Source organism: Asterias rubens, chromosome 5 (genome assembly GCF_902459465.1).
Source record: "Asterias rubens chromosome 5, eAstRub1.3, whole genome shotgun sequence".
Taxonomy (NCBI): domain Eukaryota; kingdom Metazoa; phylum Echinodermata; class Asteroidea; order Forcipulatida; family Asteriidae; genus Asterias; species Asterias rubens.
The window spans coordinates 10,332,552-10,352,102 of record NC_047066.1 but is presented as its reverse complement, the minus strand read 5'-3'; the positions used below and the strand labels follow the sequence as shown (position 1 = coordinate 10,352,102).

The 19,551-nt window shown below is 39.2% G+C and overlaps 1 protein-coding gene across 1 annotated transcript in view; it reads left to right on the top strand.

The window, feature by feature from the left end:
• LOC117290267 (tetratricopeptide repeat protein 28-like) overlaps positions 1-13,506 on the top strand; it is a 32,027-nt gene extending 18,521 nt beyond the window's left edge. The window contains exons 7-16 of the mRNA XM_033771568.1: positions 214-810; positions 1,661-1,899; positions 2,471-2,691; positions 2,876-3,242; positions 3,734-3,895; positions 4,773-5,007; positions 6,210-6,286; positions 8,313-8,424; positions 9,233-9,340; positions 10,619-13,506. Coding sequence (XP_033627459.1) covers positions 214-810; positions 1,661-1,899; positions 2,471-2,691; positions 2,876-3,242; positions 3,734-3,895; positions 4,773-5,007; positions 6,210-6,286; positions 8,313-8,424; positions 9,233-9,340; positions 10,619-12,912 — 4,412 coding nt within the window. The 3' untranslated portion in view covers positions 12,913-13,506. The remainder of the gene's footprint in view (positions 1-213; positions 811-1,660; positions 1,900-2,470; positions 2,692-2,875; positions 3,243-3,733; positions 3,896-4,772; positions 5,008-6,209; positions 6,287-8,312; positions 8,425-9,232; positions 9,341-10,618) is intronic.
• Positions 13,507-19,551: the final 6,045 nt, after the last annotated feature.

Genomic DNA, 19,551 nt, shown 5'->3' with positions numbered 1-19,551 from the left:
TCACATTTTGAATTTTGTTTTTTAGTTAAGCCATCTCTTCTGGCATTTTGTACTTTTGGAATTTAGTTTCAGCTAGCCACTATAATTTGATCAAATAATTGTCAAAAATAAAACCATGTATCAAAATACAATGTATTGATCCAATATTTGTTTTACTGAAAGTTGAATTGGGAGAAAATTGTTGTTTAAAAACTTTTGATTCTTCTCATACAGGTATTGTGAAGTTCAATGACTGCAACTTGAATCAACTTGACAAGTCCGCCGAAGAAGACAGCCTTTCAACATGCTCCGAGTCTACGTTGACGAACAGCACCCTCAACGTGACCACATCAGCGCACCTTGACCAGTGCATAGTGCATGCAAGGGAAGCCCTGGGCGTTGACACCCAGCACAGTTTGTATCGCGGGGCGGGGGACATCACCAGTGAGACAGAGAGCGAGGCAGACGAACTCCTCCAGAAACACCTTGAGGAGCTGAATGCCAAGCTAATCAGTGGCAGCGGTGGGATGGACAACAACAACCAGCACGCCGCTATGCGGTTGACCAATCGTAACCATGTAACAAACAGCAGCAGTCGCAGTGTCGCGAGTGTGATGAGTCAGTTGAGTCTCAACGGGAGCGTCATGAGTAACTCGTCGATGATGAACGGTGCTGCGAATAAATCAACAAAGCAGAAGCAGCTGAAATCCTGGTCTGGAAGGCCACCGCTAAGAGTTCTTTACGACCTGCTGGTTGCACCAATGGAGGATATGCTTCCACAACCTAACGGTCCGAATACCCCAGCTACTGATCTGGTCTTGGTTCTTGAAGGTATGTTAATGAAGAAAACAAGCCTCTTAATCTGAACATGGATCATTGGAAAAACAATCTTAATTAACTCTATGTTTTAATCACAAATTAAGCAATATCTAATTTGGAAATGAACATACTTATGTATTTCTTCATTCAATCCGGAATTAAAAAAGATATAACTTTGCATACTTGATTTGAATCCAGAGATATCCATTAGCTGTTGCAAATTCCTTACCAGCCCAAATAACCATTGTAAATGTCAACCAATTTTAAGGTCCTGACATTGCATTCTGTTTTTCTATAATTTTTTTTTCTTTTTTTTTTTTTTCTTTTTTATAAGAAGATAGATTCAATGAAAAAGCTAGAGAATCTATGAAAAAATGCATATCTGTACATAATTATTTTCATAAAAACTGGATTTATAATTTGTTTTAAAGGGAAGGTACACTATTGGTAATTGTCAAAGACCAGTGTTCTCACTTGGTGTATCTCAACATATGCATGAAATAACAAACCTGTGAAAATTTGAGCTCAATTGGTCATCGGAGTTGGGAGAAAATTATGAAAGAAAAAACACCTTTGTTGGACGAATTTGTGTGCTTCCAGATAGAAATAAAAGAGGAATAAAAGACTTCTAGCTAGAAGTCTTATTATTTTAGTGAGAAATTACTTCTTTCTCAAAAACTACGTTACTTCAGAGGGAGTCGTTCCCCACAATGTTTTATACTATCAACAGCTCTCCAATGCTCGTTACCAAGTCAGTTTTTAAGTTGATATTTGTTTTGAGTAATTACCAAATGTGTACCTTCCCTATAAAAATACACATGTAAGTTTAAAAATTGTAATGTTTTGTTGATTTCCTTTGTAGGTGATTTGTACCTAGTGCCGTTCTCCGTTCTCAAAGGTGCCTCATCCACGGAGTGCCTTCAAGACCGCTTTAATCTACGCGTTGTGCCATCGTTGAGGGCGCTTAACACCAATCGGTACTGGGAGCAGAGAGCGACATCCAATAGCGGTATGGTGCCCGCTGTGGTTGTGGCAAACCCTGAGCTGCCGGCCAGTGTAACGGAGAGGTGGGGGTGGGGAGCCCTACCTAATGCTGAACAGGTCAGTAGTGTAGACAAACATACTTGTGTATCAATCCCACCGAATGTTCTAATTGGTTGTCGTATGTTTTTTCCGAATGATGGTTTCAGCTTCAAGCATGGTTTATACTTCCTGCTAATGTGACTTTAATGTCACAAATTTGCAACAAACATTTTGCAAGAGTTGAGCTACTCAACTCTAGCAAAACATTCGCAGCGAAACACCCAATTCATTTCACAAGATAAACCAGGCTTAAGTCCGGCTTGGGCTGCATAAGTATATTTTGAAAAACATGCCCTTTGGGTACGAGACTTTAAGCAGACAAACGAAGCCTAAGCCAGAGAGCCCAAGCCTAAGCGGTGGTTTAGAACAATGTCTTATGTCATGAATTAGTATCTCGTCTTTGGCACAAGGACAAAAAGTCAAGTACTGTGTTGCCTTTGTTAGTTTTAGTCCCCTTCTTTTGTGGGGAAATGGCCTCTCTGAGGGTAAACTAATCGCCGGTATACGCCTTGCTTGTAAATGTATATCTATTTCACTGCCGTAACCCAACATGCTAAGTTACAGCATTTTTGTTGTTGGTCTTTCACAGGAAGCTCACTTAGTGTCAGAGATCATGGGAGTGACTCCTCTTACTGGACATTCGGCCACCAAGGAGGCTCTCTGCAAATCCATCTCCAACGCTGAGTGTCTCCACTTTGCCACCTCCGTCTCCTGGAAACTCTCTGCTCTCATTCTATCCCCTGGACATTTCCAAACAAAGAGGGCGGCATCATCACCAGTCAGACAGAGGAGTGTGTCCCCGACGAATGGGTAAGGAGACTTAGTGTTACTCTCTTTGAATATTATTAAGACCTTTTGCATTGTTACAGCCGTGAGTTTGCCAATCCATTAATTGGCAAGACTATGTTCCTAAAATGTTCATACGTGTACTTTTTCCTAAGGACCAAATATCTGTTTAAATAGAAACAAATCTTGAATGTTTTTGTTTTTTCAGTGAGAATGGAGCCCTGGAGCATCTCGACCTAACAGACAGTGAAGAGAGTGACTCGGAGAGTAACCAAGACACCCCAGCCCTCTCCGAATTCCTCCTCACGGCCGCTGACATCCTAGATCTCCAACTCACTGCTAAGCTCGTCGTCCTTTCGGCCTATGCCAGCGAGACACGCTCCGGCCGTATCACCACGGACGGTATCGTGGGTCTGGCCAGGGCGTTCCTTGCAGCCGGTGCTCAGAGTGTTCTGGTGCCACTGTGGTACGTCCCGGAGCCGGCCAACAAGATCTTCATGAAGGGGTTGTATGAGAGCCTGCTACAGGGGACCAAAGCCAGCATGGCTGTCAGCGATGCTATGCATAGTGTACAGGTATGTAGTCGGGGATACAATTGAGTGCCAGAGTGGCAGGAGGTCCTGTCCCCTGAAGATTCTGCCCCCCCCCCCCCAATACTGTGAACTGTGTACAAACCTCCGATAGCGCCCTCTTTTGAATCATTCTCCTTCAATCCATGTTAAATTTCCATATGGGGAACAGGAACTCTGGGGGACAAATTGTTCAGCCCAATGTGCACAGTGGACGCCTCAGATCCACATTGCTTTTGTCCAATGACTTAAACAAAAAAAGTTATTACACAAATTATTTGAGCATGTACATTGAATTTACGCAACTCTTCTGAAAACATTGCTCTGTGATTTTCACTTTTTGTAAACTTTTAAAAACTTGATGATTAATGGTAAATTAGATTACATACATCTTTAATTACTGTAAGTAGGTATCAAAACCCTTTTAGAACTCTTAAAATCTCAAAATACCATCTTAAAAAAATATAACCTTTTGATGATCTCCATCTTTTTTACAGGAATTCAAGCAGTTTGCTCATCCTTCCAACTGGTCAGGTTTCATGCTGCTTGGTTGTGATGTCAGGCTGAGTAATAAGAGTGCAATGTTCGGCAACGCCATCGGCGATCTTCTCATGTCACCAACTAAGTGTAGAGAAGCTCTCAGAGTACTACTGCATCTTGTAAGTCTCTTGGGTTTTTCAATTTGTACTACGGGGTCGTTCATTATTATCACTATTTTCACAAGCTTACAGTTGTACGCTGGGAGGGAGGGGGTGCCGTACGCTTTTGTTTTCTGAAGAAAAAAAAAATTTTCATGGCCCTTTTTGATAGATAAGACGCTTTTTTAATCTTTTGAAAGTCAGATAAGCTGTGTCTTGTTGGCAGGAATTTTTTTTGTGTGTGGAGCTTTACCTGTATACAGCTCCCACTTATTCCCTTTGTACTCTCAACAAAAATACAGTTCCAATGTTACTCAGAATTTAAGCAAAATAAATTAAAATATATTTTTTTTTATGCTTGTAGTAATAAACAGGGTTTGAATTCACATCCAAGTATCTCTATGTAGAATAGTGTTGAAAACAAAAATTAATAATTGTGACCGGCCCCGAAGTTTGTGAAGGTTTTGGCAAGAAACCTGGTAGTTGTAAATGATTTGATGCTCAACACATAAATATTTTGGAGTTTGGCCTTAAATCCCTTATGGTGAGCAAATGTTGTGCTTACTCTAGCAGAAAAACATGCATAAGCAAAATTTTTATCGAGTTAAGTTTTTCAGTGGCAAGCCAGGAGGGACCAGTCATCTGTTCCTTTCACTGGTCCGATGGCTTTTTTACTTGTCCACAATTCATTTTAAATATTGATGCTTTTCAACACTGAACTGGCCAGCTGGACCACTTGGAGAAATTGTTGACTGGTCCTCAGGTATTTCAAAATGTTATAAATTATCAATAGTTGCAGTGCTTCTTACCAAGCAAGTTTTTATGGTCATTAATTTCTGGAGTAACTACCAAAGATATACCCTCCTATTAAGTTGAGACACAACTTTTCTATCTTAAGATTGAGAAATCTCTTCAGCGAATCCACCGTGGGCCCAAGAATCCCATCTACACCACCCAGCAGAGCATCTTAAAGAAGGTCGGGCCAGTCAGAGGATGGCAGGAGTTACTCAAGGCAGTAGGGTTCAGATTTGAAGAGCAGCCAGCTAAGGGTATACCGCCCTCTGTGTTCTTCCCATTGGCAGACCCCGGGGAGAGGTTGTTACAGGCTAGCGCTAGCCTGCAGGCATTGCTTGGTGAGTTGACTGGGTTTGGGTACTTTTTGTAGGACACAGATTTACATCAAACCTACACAGTTTGAAGATAATGACAATGGAAGGCTTTCTTAAAATGTACTTGCTGAGGTGCTGCAGTTTTTGAGAAATGATAAAACAATTTCACCAAAAATATTTTTGTCTCAGGAGACGAAAATTATTTTAGGTGAACCTTCTACAGGTAAATTATATTAAATACATCTTCATTCACAGTGAGTAGGGATTCTTGCTATGGCCAAAAACATGATCTACAAAATGTATCAAAACCTTATAAGGTCATACATTGTTGAAATATGAAGACCATATTTGCGAGTTAGAGTTGAGTCTAGTTTTAGTAAACTGCCCTTCTTAGTCACAAGTCACTGCTTAAAGTTTAAGTAAGTGTTTTTCTACAGGCCCCTCTGGTTATTGCCCCTCCTAAAAAAATAGACAATTTTTATCTCTGGCTGTGCTCTTTGGTCACTGTGGCTAGCTACCAAAAACATCCATGGATCAACAGCATTGTAACCACATCATTCGCAATTCAGCTGTGAGTTGTAAGTTATTATTCATAAATACCTCAGACAGTTTCGCTATTCCTATTGGTTGAGAGCGCGTCACGTGGGGATTGTTTAAACGGCTCATAAAGACACAGCTAGAGCTGTTTAAGACCGGTTGGCTTCGCATGTTGGGTGCGCAAGCTCATGTACGCCAACTTGACTTACGCGAAACGCAATTCATAGCTAATACTAATAGTAACATCGCTTAATGTGTGTGTACACATGCGTATTCACACCACCCGACGCACACAAAACATTTTCGCAAAAGATTTTGAAAATTTGCAAACTTCGCAAAATCGCCAAGGGAAACAAGTGGCAGATTGTCTAAATTTGTGAAACTGTTTGGTCTTTTAACAAAAGGGCATTTATGAATGAGAATAAAGGAGTAGTGACAGGTTCTTAAACGTCTGTTTTAAACCTTACAGGGTCGTGGCCGTGTGATAACAGCCTTTGGCCTTTATCACACGGCCACGACCCTGTAAGGTTTAAAACGGACGTTTCAGAACCGGTCACTACTCCTTTATTCCCATTCATAAAAGGCTCGGGCCTTTATCACATGGCCACAACCCTGCCGGTTTTAAACGGCTGTTTTAGAACTCGTCGCTACACTTTTATTCCCTTATTTTCATTTTCTTGTACTTTCAGGTTTGTCCCAGAATACCTTGATTGCGTTATCCAAGTTGCTGTCTTTCTCTGATGCAGCTCAGGAAATCATTTCCATGGTAAAGATTTGTTTTATTTCTGAACTAAAATCAAAGCATGTCTGAATGAAGATTTATTTGTGGCTATTATTTGCGTACTTGTCTTCTCTCCATTGGGGTTCTTGGCTCGTACAGTGATTAAGGTTTTTTTTCTGGGAGTCCTTGGCTTCACAACCAGAACTAATTTTAATGATAAGAAATAAAACAACCCAACCCATCAACAACAACAAACTGTCTTTGCTTCACAGCTACGTGTTCTCATCAGTAGAGTACACCGAATGAAAGGGTCTAGTGTACGGACCCAGGGTCATGATAGCGGTGATAGTCTAAGCATACCGAGCGAGGTCCAGTCTCCGCGGACCATGGAGCAACAAATGGTTAGACACGGCGTGTCATTGCACTGTAGCGCTTTATTCAGCAGCGAGTTTTGTAGTCGCTGTCCACTTTTTAGTTGGTTTGCCGTGTTTTTGCAGTTTGCACAAAGTTTCATGTCCATTTGTTATTTATCATTGCCAAATATTGTTTACAGTTGGAGTCAACAAAGGTCAACAATTATTTAATATAAATATTTTAAAAAACAAAGTCTTATATAACACATGTATCTACCAACAAGGTACTCAAGGCGCTTGAAGTTACTTAGAATTTAGCTTTCATTGAGTTAAATCTTTCAAAAGAAAACTACAGGCATTTTTTAATACAGGAGACAAACTGAACTGTTGTCACCGGGCAGGCTCGGTGGTCTAATGGTAAGACCTCTGCTCTAGAACCACAAGGGTTGTGGGTTCAAATCCAACCCAAGTAGTTAATGGCATTTCCAACACTGGTTTCCAAAAAAAAAAATAATAATTGTATTTAAATTTCTGTGCGTTGAAAGAAAAGATGACAAGAACATGGTTTCAACCTGCAACGTCTGGATTTACATGCCAGCACTCTACCAACTGAGTCATGTCTCTTTTTACAATTTTATTAAGGTCACAGCTGGTCTGTTTGTACAATCTCTTTGCAGTTTTAAATATTGTGCATACTCCTATTGTATTCCATTGTATATTGTTAATTTCTTTAATTGCTTGTCATTGTTCGCTTGATTTTAAACTTATTTTTATATCTTGTTGTTTTTGCTGATTATCTATATTTTAAATGTTTCTCTGTATTAGCGCCATGGAGCATTGTTTTCGATGGATATGGCGCTATATAAGTTTTTACTATTATTATTATTATTATTATTATTATTTCATTTTACCACAGCATGCAAAAGAAAGATCTCATTTTCCTTTGTGCCGGTAACTCCTCGAGCCGGGCTACATCCCGTAGCCTTAGATCTCAAGGGTCTTTCTCAGGATCCTCGCTGTTCCCAAAAGCGCTGCCTTCTGTAATAGATCTACCCTCACATTTGTCCCTATTTCATCTAGATGTTTCCCCAGTGCTTTGGGAATGGTGCCAAGTGCTCCAACCACCACAGGGACTACTTTTACCTTTACCTGCCAAATCTTACGAAGTTCCCTGGCCAGGTCCTGGTACTTCTCGATCTTTTCCATCTCCTTCGAAGCTACCCTTATATCACCTGGCACCGCTATTATTATTATTATTATTATTATTATTATTATTATTATTATTATTATTATTATTATTATTATTATTATTATTATTATTATTATTATTATTATTATTATTATTATCAAGCACTAATGTTGGAAATCTCCTTTTTTCCTCATTATATTTGTCAGGGATTTAATATTTCCAATATGAAGTGTTTTGTGTCATGTGTCATGTTAAAAAACAGTCATTGAAGCAGTTTTCAAATTAGTTCGTCATTTTTTTGTCTTTTCAAATCATTGTTTGGCAAGTGGCAAAACATTGATAATGAAAACAAACTTCTGTAGAATCGAATTGTTGTTGTTGAAATAAAGTTTGTACATTTTTGCTGTGAATGTAGATTCTATCTTTGGATAATTTTGGATCTGTAACTTTCCTCGGTGTCACAATCTAACTTTATACATTCCGTTCCCTTGAATCATTCCAACAAGTCTCGTTTCCCTCTTGCCAACAGCTTCAGCAGGTTGTAGCGAAGTACACGCGGGACAGAGAGGGCGCTATACAGGTACCCGTTAATGTCAAGCTATGGAGAACACCAGGTTGTCATGAACTTCTAGCCTCGCTTGGTGAGTGCTGTTTTTTCCCGTTGCAACAAAAAACGACTCCTGACAGTGATGAAAATTCTGAACTCAGAAATTGTTTGTCTACCTGGGTCTAGTTTATAAAGTTGTTCTGCAGAAAATACTTTTGCTGAGCAACAAAAACATGTTTTGCGCAGAAAAATGCTGCTTTACAGAAACCAACCAAAATTAAATGAAGTTTACATCATTACAGCTGGTCCCCCACACATTTTTCACCAACACATAGGATTTGAACTGCCTCCAGCCATCGTGCTAGCTTGGTGGTCTAGTGGTAAGACATCAGCTCTGGCAATGCAAAGGTTGTGGGTTCAAACACCACCAGAGTATAGGATTCGGGTACTTTATCAAAATGTCCACAGATTTACATTAAACTTACAGGGTTTGAAGATAGCTTCCCTTCAAATATTACTAACTAAGGTTGTGTAGTTTTTGAGAAATGAGTAAAACAAGTCACAAAATAATTTTGAGACCAAAATTGTTTTAGCATATAAAATCCCCTTAACCAGTTATGATATTATACCAAACCATAGCATAACTGGTTAATACGTTTATACATGCTAAAACTGAGACGAAAATTGTTACTTTTACTCATTTCTCAAAAACTACAGCACCTCAGTAAGTAAAATTTCAAGGGAAGCTTTCTACTATCATAATCTTCAAATTGTGTAAGTTTAATGTAAATCTGTTGACATTGTGTTTTTTGTTAGGAAAAAGTACATATACCCTTTAATAAACATCAGCGTAAAAGGTTAAAAACAAATTATATTATTATTTTAATTTTATTTTTCTCCAGGGTTTGATCTGATTGACGTTGGAAAGGAAGAGGTGTTGTTGATCACCGGGAAGCAAGTCAGCCGACGGATGCTTCATTACACCCTACAAGCTCTACTTGCTGTGTATGGTGAGTTAATCTAGACCATTATACAATTGTTGCACACTGTGATGGGGTCCATGGTGTTTTGTACACCTGAGGGGGCAAATGGCGCCCGAGACGAAGCAGAGTTGCCATTTGCCCCCAAGGGTGTACAAAACCCATGGAGCCCCTTCACAGTGTGCAACAGTTTGTTTTTATACCATGATACTAGAACAAGCGTAAGTACAACCTCATACCGTTGCTCTGCTTATGCCCGGGCCTGTTGATAATATCGTTCAGGGTGCTGGAAACGACCAACAATGGGAATGATCAAGGTGATGTACAATGTATCCCAGTATACATCACTTCTCATGTCACCCGGTCCCGAGCCATGTAATAACATGCGTCTTTGTATTGTATCACCTGATTGGTTCTCGACCAATCAAACTTCGCAATCTGTTACTGAGGTAAAAGAAGACACGAGCTTTCTGCTAAATGAACATGATACCAGTCGGGGATGGTACATGTGAAATTATATTTTGGCTGATGACCTTATTCTGGTGATTATAATTTTATTGTGGTTAGCTGCTTTAGCCAATATTTGTATTTTTATTATTTTAATCTGAATGAATTTTTAACTGATGATGCTGTTTCATGATCGTTTATGCCTGGGCCAATGCACAAAAAACATATCTGCACAATTTTGGCTACATGGCTGATTGATATGGTTGGTTATTGGGACTCCCAACAACAATTTCTTTTTTTTCACTTTCATTAAGGACATCTAGTCATTCGCATGTTCGTGTGTGCAATAACTTCAATTAGAACTTTCTTGTATTTGAAATTGAAATTGCAATGTTGGGTTAAAGGATTTACAATGTACTTACTTTTTCAAAATGTCCATAGATTTACATTAAACTTACAGGGTTTGAAGATAATGATAGTGGAAAGCTTCCCTTCAAATTTTACTTGCTGAGATGCTGTAAATTTTGAGAAATGAGTAAAACAAGGCCATGAAAATACGTTTGTAAATGATTAAAATAGTTTTTGTCTCATGAGACGAAAATTATTTTCATGACATTATTTTACTCATTTCTCAAAGACTACAGCACCTCAGCACGTAATACTTTCAGGGAAGCTTTCTACTATCATTATCTTCAAACTGTGTAAGTTTAGTGTAAATCTGTGGACATTGTGTTTTTTGTCCTACAAAAAGTACATTCAGCAAAAAAATCTCTTTGGTTAAAATAAAAGGGCTCCATTGAAAAAAAAATCTCGGAATTAATAGTATGCTAAGAAGCCTCCTGTGTATCAATTGAATTTCAGATCCAGCTGCTGCACCGAAGTCCCTACCTCTAGAAAGCTTCTCCTCCATGGAGAGCCTCTGTTCATCCCAGTCCGGGGCCTCCATGTCTGGAATGTCCGGTATGTCACTCTCTGCAATGTCGGCATCCTCGATGGTCTCCTGCCACTCCCTGAAGTCCAACACTGACATGTCCACAGCGCAACCCATTGAGGTGTCCCTCGGGAAGAGCCACAAGAGAGGGAAACGTCGCAACAACCGCCAGTTTGGTGTGACGTCAACGCCACTATCTGCCGAGTTGACCCGCAGTGGCTTTGCCTACTCTGGTGAGAACTCCTATGCTTCACTAATCGGGACTGGGATGACGCCGTTGGCTAATAATACACGTGGAATAAGCCCAGTTCCTTCATCTGGATCCACGACATCAACCCCACCTGTACCCAGCCCGGTGACGGTACACCCACATCAAGGTGCTTCTAGGTCTCAGATACCCTCTAGGCAGGAAATCCCGGATGAGGGTCTGTTCTCTGCCGACGGCAACCTGACAATGGCTCCCGAGGTCCTGGCTCTTCTCAATAGTCTCAACAGTGATCCTGATGATACCATGTTCAATCAGGGAAGGGGGTCGGCTACCTCAAGCAGAGAGAGCCCTCTCTTGTCGTCTTCATCCACCTCGTCGAAACCCAAGAAGACCTCCAGCTCCAGAGAGTCACTTCTAGGTAGCCAGGACTCCTTGTCGATGGGAATGGTCAACCCTGCTTTTGTGGATGATACAGTGGAGTTCATCAACCGATCCGTGCCAATGTCTTCATCCTCTAGTGTTGAGGTGAAGTACAACAAAGGTAGCAGCAGTGGGATTGCCACCAGTTCAGACTACAAACGTAGGAGGGATTCAAACCAGTCGAGATCACGGTCAGTATCGCCTGGAGATGTTTTCCTGCCGGATACTGCATCTCCAAAGTGCAGTCTCTATGCAGGCTCACCTAGACAGAGTCCAGCTAGACTGGAACCAGGAGTAACAAGTCCTAGAGGAGGCAGTCCAAGTGCCAAGCTGCTCCGTCGCACGAGCCAGTCTTCCCCGGCGAGGTCACACTCTGAGCACGGATCAGAATCAAGAGGTACACCCTCTCCTCACGAGGCTATTGCCATGAAGGTGCTACACGACACCATGAAGCATATGAATGCTGTGGAGAACATGCAGAGGTTTACCCGCATGAAGCAGGGTAAGCCTCACCAGCAAGGTCAGACTGCAGAAGCCGCTGTACCGGCATCCCCTTCCCAGAGCGAATCTCCCCACGAACAGACAAGCCGGGGGCCGTGGAAAGTGGTCGATCGTAAAAGTAGCCCAATACGAGCTTTATTCACAGGAGCAAATGCAGAGAACTCTCCTGCTCAACAAAACTCTACCAGGACTCCTCAGAAACCTGATCAGGGTGCCTATGCAAGGAGGCAAGGTAGCCCAACATGGAGAAAACCCTCCCCTGTCATGCAGGGAAATCCAGGAGTGGTCTCCAACAACCCTCTCTCAGAGGGACCTTATAACAGTAACCAAGACAGGAGGTTTTCTGGAAGTAATGGTCAATTTCAGGGGAGCTCTCTGCAATCGTCAAATGCCGGTAGTTTGGAATCCATCAATGCACAGAGAATCCGGTCGCTGAAGGGCAATGGCTTCCATAACGGGATCGACACCCCACAGCAAATGCCAATCTCATCACAAGTGGCAAATGAGAGGAGTCGTCCTCTAAGTTCTGTGAATGATACAGCCACCTTGCCTCACACCAGACCGATTCACTACGTGCCTCCAAGTGACCTCACACCACAGTCTAACTCCAAGTCTCCGCTAGTAACCCCTGCCGCGCCATCGTACTTCAAGCAACCGGCGCATCAATCCAGTCAGAGTAATGGATTTATTAACCCTCAACATGCAGCTAGCGGGTTGAATGCTACGAGTAAAGAGAGACCGATTGCTTCGAGTTCGAACGCCATCCCGCTTCAACCGTCAAACTACTATCTGAGTCGGCCGGAGAGCTCCCAGAGCACAGCCAGTAGCGTTTACTCGTCTACGTCCTCCATACCCAGCGTGATCCACGTTCAGGCAGGAAATAGCCCAAACCACCATGGAGCTCCTTCGACACAAAACCATGTAAGTTATCGTTCAAATGAGAATCATTCCAATCCACAGCAGGTACCCCCTGGAGCATCACACCAGGCTGTGGCTAACGGTGGGGTAGGGACAAAGTTACAGAGGGGGAGGGTTGGTAGCAGTGACAGCGGTCGTTCTGTCACTAAGAAAGTTTATCATTCCTCGCCTTGCTAAAGAAGTGTGTGGATAAATCATCTTTAATCATGGCTAAAAAATTCCTCTGATATTCAGAATTAATTAAAATGCAAATAATATTCCAATTTAATGTCCTACTAATAGACAAACAAACTTCCAGCAACATTTGTAAAAAGTTTCTTGATTTTTATCTCTTACCACCTGAAATAAATAATTTTTTTATTTTTAAGTGAAGACCAGGAGCAAAATTCTTGCTCCCGAATAAGAAAGAAAATTGTTGAAAAGCAAAATTTTACTCTTGAAAGTAACTTGTGCTTCCTTTAATGGAGCTGGTGCAATCAACTCAAACTTTAGATTCGGTTCATTTTGAGTTCTTAGTGGAGATTCTATTAGTTGTACTCTCACTTAATCTACTGTGCCAAAAACACTTTTGTATCACTTTAAGTTTAATTTTGAAGCACCAAGATTTGACACAGTTTGCTCTCTATACACCTTTCTTTGGGACAGTTCATTTTATTTATCAGTAAAATGGGTGTTAGTTTCATATCATTTTTGGTCAAATGGTAAACTATTTTTTGCAGTGAATGCCGCCTGGGCCCAATTTCATAGCGCTGCTTAAACTGCAAGAAAATGTTCATGCTTACTGTAGCAGAACAATTTGCTCTGGTATAATTGTATTTCACAGGTTAGCAAGAAAATTAGGCGGCCATTTTACACGTTTACCATGGATTTGCATTTTCATACAGTAAGCACCTGAAGGTTAGCATGCCTTTTAGTGTGCTTACAGTTAGCATCGCTTTGAAATGGAAATCGTACAGTAAGCACAAAACCTGCTGTTTAAGCAGCTCTATGATATTTGGCCCTGTACTGCCAAACACTGGTAGGCAAAATTCAAGGCTGTAATATTGCGAATGATAATATTGCGAAAGAAAGGTCTATAGTTATGCAACTGGTTTAGCACTACAAATTTTTAATAGGTTTCTCTGCACGTTTATTTGGACAATTCTACCACTAGACGGTAGTTTAAGGCATCTATAGGTTTAATTCACAAAGTTGTGTTTATTTATATTTGATTTGGTGCACTTTGGATTTTTGTTACAACAGTCAAACAAACCAGAAATTAGTATGAAAAGGGGTATGTAATCACATAACACAATAGAAGTGTTCAGTTTGATATATTCAGTACACATTAATTTCTGTTGCTAAAATAAACACAGCTACCATAGTCTTCACAAATATCTTTGATAAAGGGTATGTCAAACTTGAAAGAAGTTCTTTTTCCAAATAAAAAAAACCCAGACTAAACAGTTAAAGGCAAAGTCTACCTTTGGCCTAGTAAAAAATGTGACAATTTCATTTCTAAAGGTGGTTTGGTTTTTCAGAAATTGCTGAAAATATGGAGTAGAGTTTTTATGTAGATCAACAATTACTGATATAGGAATAAAACAATCACACAGTTCCAAAAATCAAATGTAAACTTTGCCTGTAAAAACCTTATGCTGTATTTTCCCCTTTTTAAACAAGAAAATAATAATGAATTTAGTTTGTACAGTCAGTAATTGCTACACTGGTATTTCCCCAAAGCCCACCATATTACCTTTTTTTTTACAAATAGAGATATTAATCTGTATTCAAATCTTAAAACCTCGCTGCCAGTTCTTTTTATTTTACATCCAATTTTATAAACTTATTTTGCTTCTACCTAAAAACCAATCATGTGCCAATCTTTTTTTTTTTATACTGGCCAATCTTTTTATTACAAACAATTATACATTTAAATTGTTAGACCTTAAACTGGGGTGGGAAACAAGTGGTTTAATTAATTTGATTTCACTTGTTGTTGTCATTGTTGTTTTTATAAACAATGTGGGCTAGACTCCAGGGGTACACTACAGCTGTTATTTTAATTAAAACAATCCAACAAATCAGGAGTGTTCTATTAATGAGATAGTTGTAATCTCAAGCTTGTATTGGCTAAAAACACTGGCCACACTCCGAAACAAAAGGACCTTCATTTATTAATTTGGAGCATCAGTGTGGAAAACAGAAACTATTGTGGCTTGGAATTTTGTAACAATTGGCCCCGGAGGTTATCAGCGTAAATTCACAATTGGTATTGTCTCAATATTGTTCTTAGGGCTCAAGGGGAATAATGTGTTTTTGTTTGACTCTTGTTTTGGGAGGGGCCACATTTATTTTGTAATTAAGTTGAAACGAGCAGAAACAGTATAATGAATTTAATGTGGGGGCATCACGTAGCAGGGAAAACACAAACGCGGGGGGACACCATGTAGCAGGGAAAACAAAATGTGAAAATAATTTTAGAGACACAGGGTATAATATTGACGTACTTTTAAGTAGATCTAAATTTTGTATTTGTTTTATGTTATCCTACCATTCACTTGAATGATCAGAACAAATATTCACACAATTATTATATAATTATTCGCAACTGCCATTGGGTACCAATTTGGTGTAGACTAACCTGTTGTCGCCCAGTGCCATGCTTGACGTGTGTGTACAATTTCAATTTCCTCTGTGAATTTTTTATCAGGGAGTTTTAAAATGCAATTACAAATGAACTGGCGCAACTGTTACACTCGGGTGAACATTGAACTCACCCTTACTGTGCTATGTGCAAATAACTGTCATTTATTCTCCCCCCGTGGCATTTTCATGGGGAAACATCGCAAATTGAACTTCAAATCAATACTTGAACTAAATTCCTTTGAATAGGAGCAATTTCAACAGCATGCTGAGGGAAAGTATGGAGTTTTGAAAAATATTGAGTGCAGTAGTAGAAGAAGAAATTGCATTCCCAAAACACATAGCAACATTATACTCTAACATTTGGAATACGATATTGTGAGATATTGAGTGCAGCTCCCTGGTGGTTTAGTTGAGCACAGCGTTTATGGAGCCGTCTAGTTGGGACACTCCAAGCCATGTGTGTGGGTACCCACCCAAGGCAGGGCTTAATTATAGAGTGAAATCCACAAGATAGCAGGGCTTGTACCTCAAAATAGTTATCAGACTCGAAGTCAACATTGAAACAACACTAAAGGCACTGTACATGTTTGGTAATTGTCAAAGACCAGTAGTCTCACTTGGTGTGTCTCAACAAATGCATAAAATAAACCTGTGCAAATTTGGGCAATGAGAGAAAAAAAACACCCTTATTGCAATACTTTGTGTGCTTTCAGATGCACAATAAAAAGCTTCAGCTGAAGATTCTCACAATGTTTTAAAATATCAACAGTTCTCCATTGCTCGTTACCAAAGGAGTTTTTATGCTAACGATTATTTTAAGTAATTACAATAGTGTCCACTGCCTTATTTAATTGAATAGCAAGACCCCTGGACTTGTTTGGTTGTGAGGTTACCAGCCAAACACTAAAAATAAATGGTCTTTGGCCTGTGGTCTGGTGTAAAATCCAAGACCTGCAAGACTGGACTTGTTTGGTTGTGAGGTTACCAGCCAAACACTAAAAATAAATGGTCTTTGGCCTGTGGTCTGGTGTAAAATCCAAGACCTGCAAGACTGTTAAAAATGTTTGAATGCGCATTATACTTGCTTCTATTGGAGGGCAGTTTCAAGTAAAAATATAAACTTTCCGATTTATGAAGTACCTAAAGTTCTTACCATCCCATCGTGATTTTATTTGATTAATTAATTTCTTCCATTAAAAGCAAAGAAGCATTGTTGCTTTGAAATGTATAATTTGTTTTTATATTGTATAAAGGCGTTATTATTGTATTTGTATTTATATAGCTATCATGTACAACGATAACAATATTTTGTACAAATCTTAAGTTATTTTATCATTCCTAAACATGATAGTGTATCTACATGTATGTGTTTTATACAATGTACAGTAAGTTGTTATTCCATTCACCTTGTACACAGTGAACAGCGCTCTGTATTATCTATTTATAAAAGCAGCCGGGTTGTTTTCTCTCCTGGTTTTATGCTAATTAAGAGCTTTTTAGGACTTTTTAACTATACAAGTAATTTGTGTAATATTTTGCTGAATCTTTTGATTATACAAATTGTTCTTATTAAGTGGATTAAATACAGAATCGTGTAACAGCTTGTATTGTAAAACAGAGGCCTCAATTGTCTACTTCTTCAACTCACTCAATGAACCAGTGCGGGTGAAGTTTTGTGGTTTTTTTTTTCAAATTTGGATAAAATGCTGGGCTTATTTTGGGGGTCCAAATTGGGGTTCAAAATTGAAAAAAATCACAAGGGGTAAGTCCAGCAGTTTTACGCAATTTGGGTCAAAAATTTAAAAAATCACAAGGGGTAAGTCCAGCAGTTTTATGCAATTTGGGTCCAAAATTGACAAAAATCACAAGGGGTAAGTCCAGCATTTTTATGCAATTTGGGTCCGAAATTGAAACAAAATCACAAGGGGTAAGTCCAGCAGTTTTATGCAATTTAGGCCAAAAATTGACAACAATTACAAGGGGTAAGTCCAGCATTTTTATGTAATATGGGTCCAAAATTGAAAAAAATCACAAGGGGTAAGTCCAGCAGTTTTATGCAATTTGGGTCAAAAATGTAAAAAATCACAAGCAGTTTTTATCCATATTGGGTCCAAAATTGAACAAAAAATTACAAGGGGTAAGTCCAGCATTTTTATGCAATTTGGGTCCAAAATTGAAAAAAATCACAAGGGGTAAGTCCAGCATTTTTATGCAATTTGGGCCAAAAATTGACAAAAATCACAAGGGGCAAGTCCAGCAGTTTTATGCAATTTTTGGGCCCAAAATTTACAAAAATCACAAGGGGTAAGTCCAGCAGTTTTATGCAATTTGGGTCCAAAATTGAAAAAAAATCACAAGGGGTAAGTCCAGCAGTTTTATGCAATTTGGGTCCAAAACTGAAAAAAAATCACAAGGGGTAAGTCCATCATTTTTATGTAATTTGGGTCCAAAATTGAAAAAAGTCACAAGGGGTAAGTCCAGCAGTTTTATGCAATTTGGGTCCGAAATTGAAAACAAATCACAAGGGGTAAGTCCAGCAGTTTTATGCAATTTGGGTCCAAAACTGAAAAAAAATCACAAGGGGTAAGTCCATCATTTTTATGTAATTTGGGTCCAAAATTGAAAAAAATCACAAGGGGTAAGTCCAGCATTTTTATGCAATTTGGGTCCAAAATTGAAAAAAATCACAAGGGGTAAGTCCAGCAGTTTTATGCAATTTAGGCCCAAAATTGACAACAATTACAAGGGGTAAGTCCAGCAGTTTTTATCCATATTGGGTCCAAAATTGAAAAAAATCACAAGGGGTAAGTCCAGCAGTTTTATGCAATTTAGGCCAAAAATTGACAACAATTACAAGGGGTAAGTCCAGCATTTTTATGTAATTTGGGTCCAAAATTGAAAAAAATCACAAGGGGTAAGTCCAGCAGTTTTATGCAATTTGGGTCAAAAATGTAAAAAATCACAAGCAGTTTTTATCCATATTGGGTCCAAAAGTGAACCAAAAATCACAAGGGGTAAGTCCAGCATTTTTATGCAATTTGGGTCCAAAATTGAAAAAAATCACAAGGGGTAAGTCCAGCATTTTTATGCAATTTGGGCCAAAAATTGACAAAAATCACAAGGGGCAAGTCCAGCAGTTTTATGCAATTTTTGGGCCCAAAATTTACAAAAATCACAAGGGGTAAGTCCAGCAGTTTTATGCAATTTGGGTCCAAAATTGAAAAAAAATCACAAGGGGTAAGTCCAGCAGTTTTATGCAATTTGGGTCCAAAACTGAAAAAAAATCACAAGGGGTAAGTCCATCATTTTTATGCAATTTGGGTCCGAAATTGAAAACAAATCACAAGGGGTAAGTCCAGCAGTTTTATGCAATTTGGGTCCAAAACTGAAAAAAAATCACAAGGGGTAAGTCCATCATTTTTATGTAATTTGGGTCCAAAATTGAAAAAAATCACAAGGGGTAAGTCCAGCATTTTTATGCAATTTGGGTCCAAAATTGAAAAAAATCACAAGGGGTAAGTCCAGCAGTTTTATGCAATTTAGGCCCAAAATTGACAACAATTACAAGGGGTAAGTCCAGCAGTTTTATGTAATTTGGGTCCAAAATTGAAAAAAATCACAAGGGGTAAGTCCAGCAGTTTTACGCAATTTGGGTCAAAAATTAAAAAAATCACAAGGGGTAAGTCCAGCAGTTTTATGCAATTTGGGTCCAAAATTGACAAAAATCACAAGGGGTAAGTCCAGCATTTTTATGCAATTTGGGTCCGAAATTGAAACAAAATCACAAGGGGTAAGTCCAGCAGTTTAATGCAATTTGGGTCCAAAATTTAAAAAAAAACACAAGGGGTAAGTCCAGCAGTTTTTATCCATATTGGGTCCAAAATTGAAAAAAATCACAAGGGGTAAGTCCAGCAGTTTTATGCAATTTAGGCCAAAAATTGACAACAATTACAAGGGTTAAGTCCAGCATTTTTATGTAATTTGGGTCCAAAATTGAAAAAAATCACAAGGGGTAAGTCCATCATTTTTATGTAATTTGGGTCCAAAATTGAAAAAAATCACAAGGGGTAAGTCCAGCATTTTTATGCAATTTGGGTCCAAAATTGAAAAAAATCACAAGGGGTAAGTCCAGCATTTTTATGCAATTTGGGTCCAAAATTGAAAAAAATTACAAGGGGTAAGTCCAGC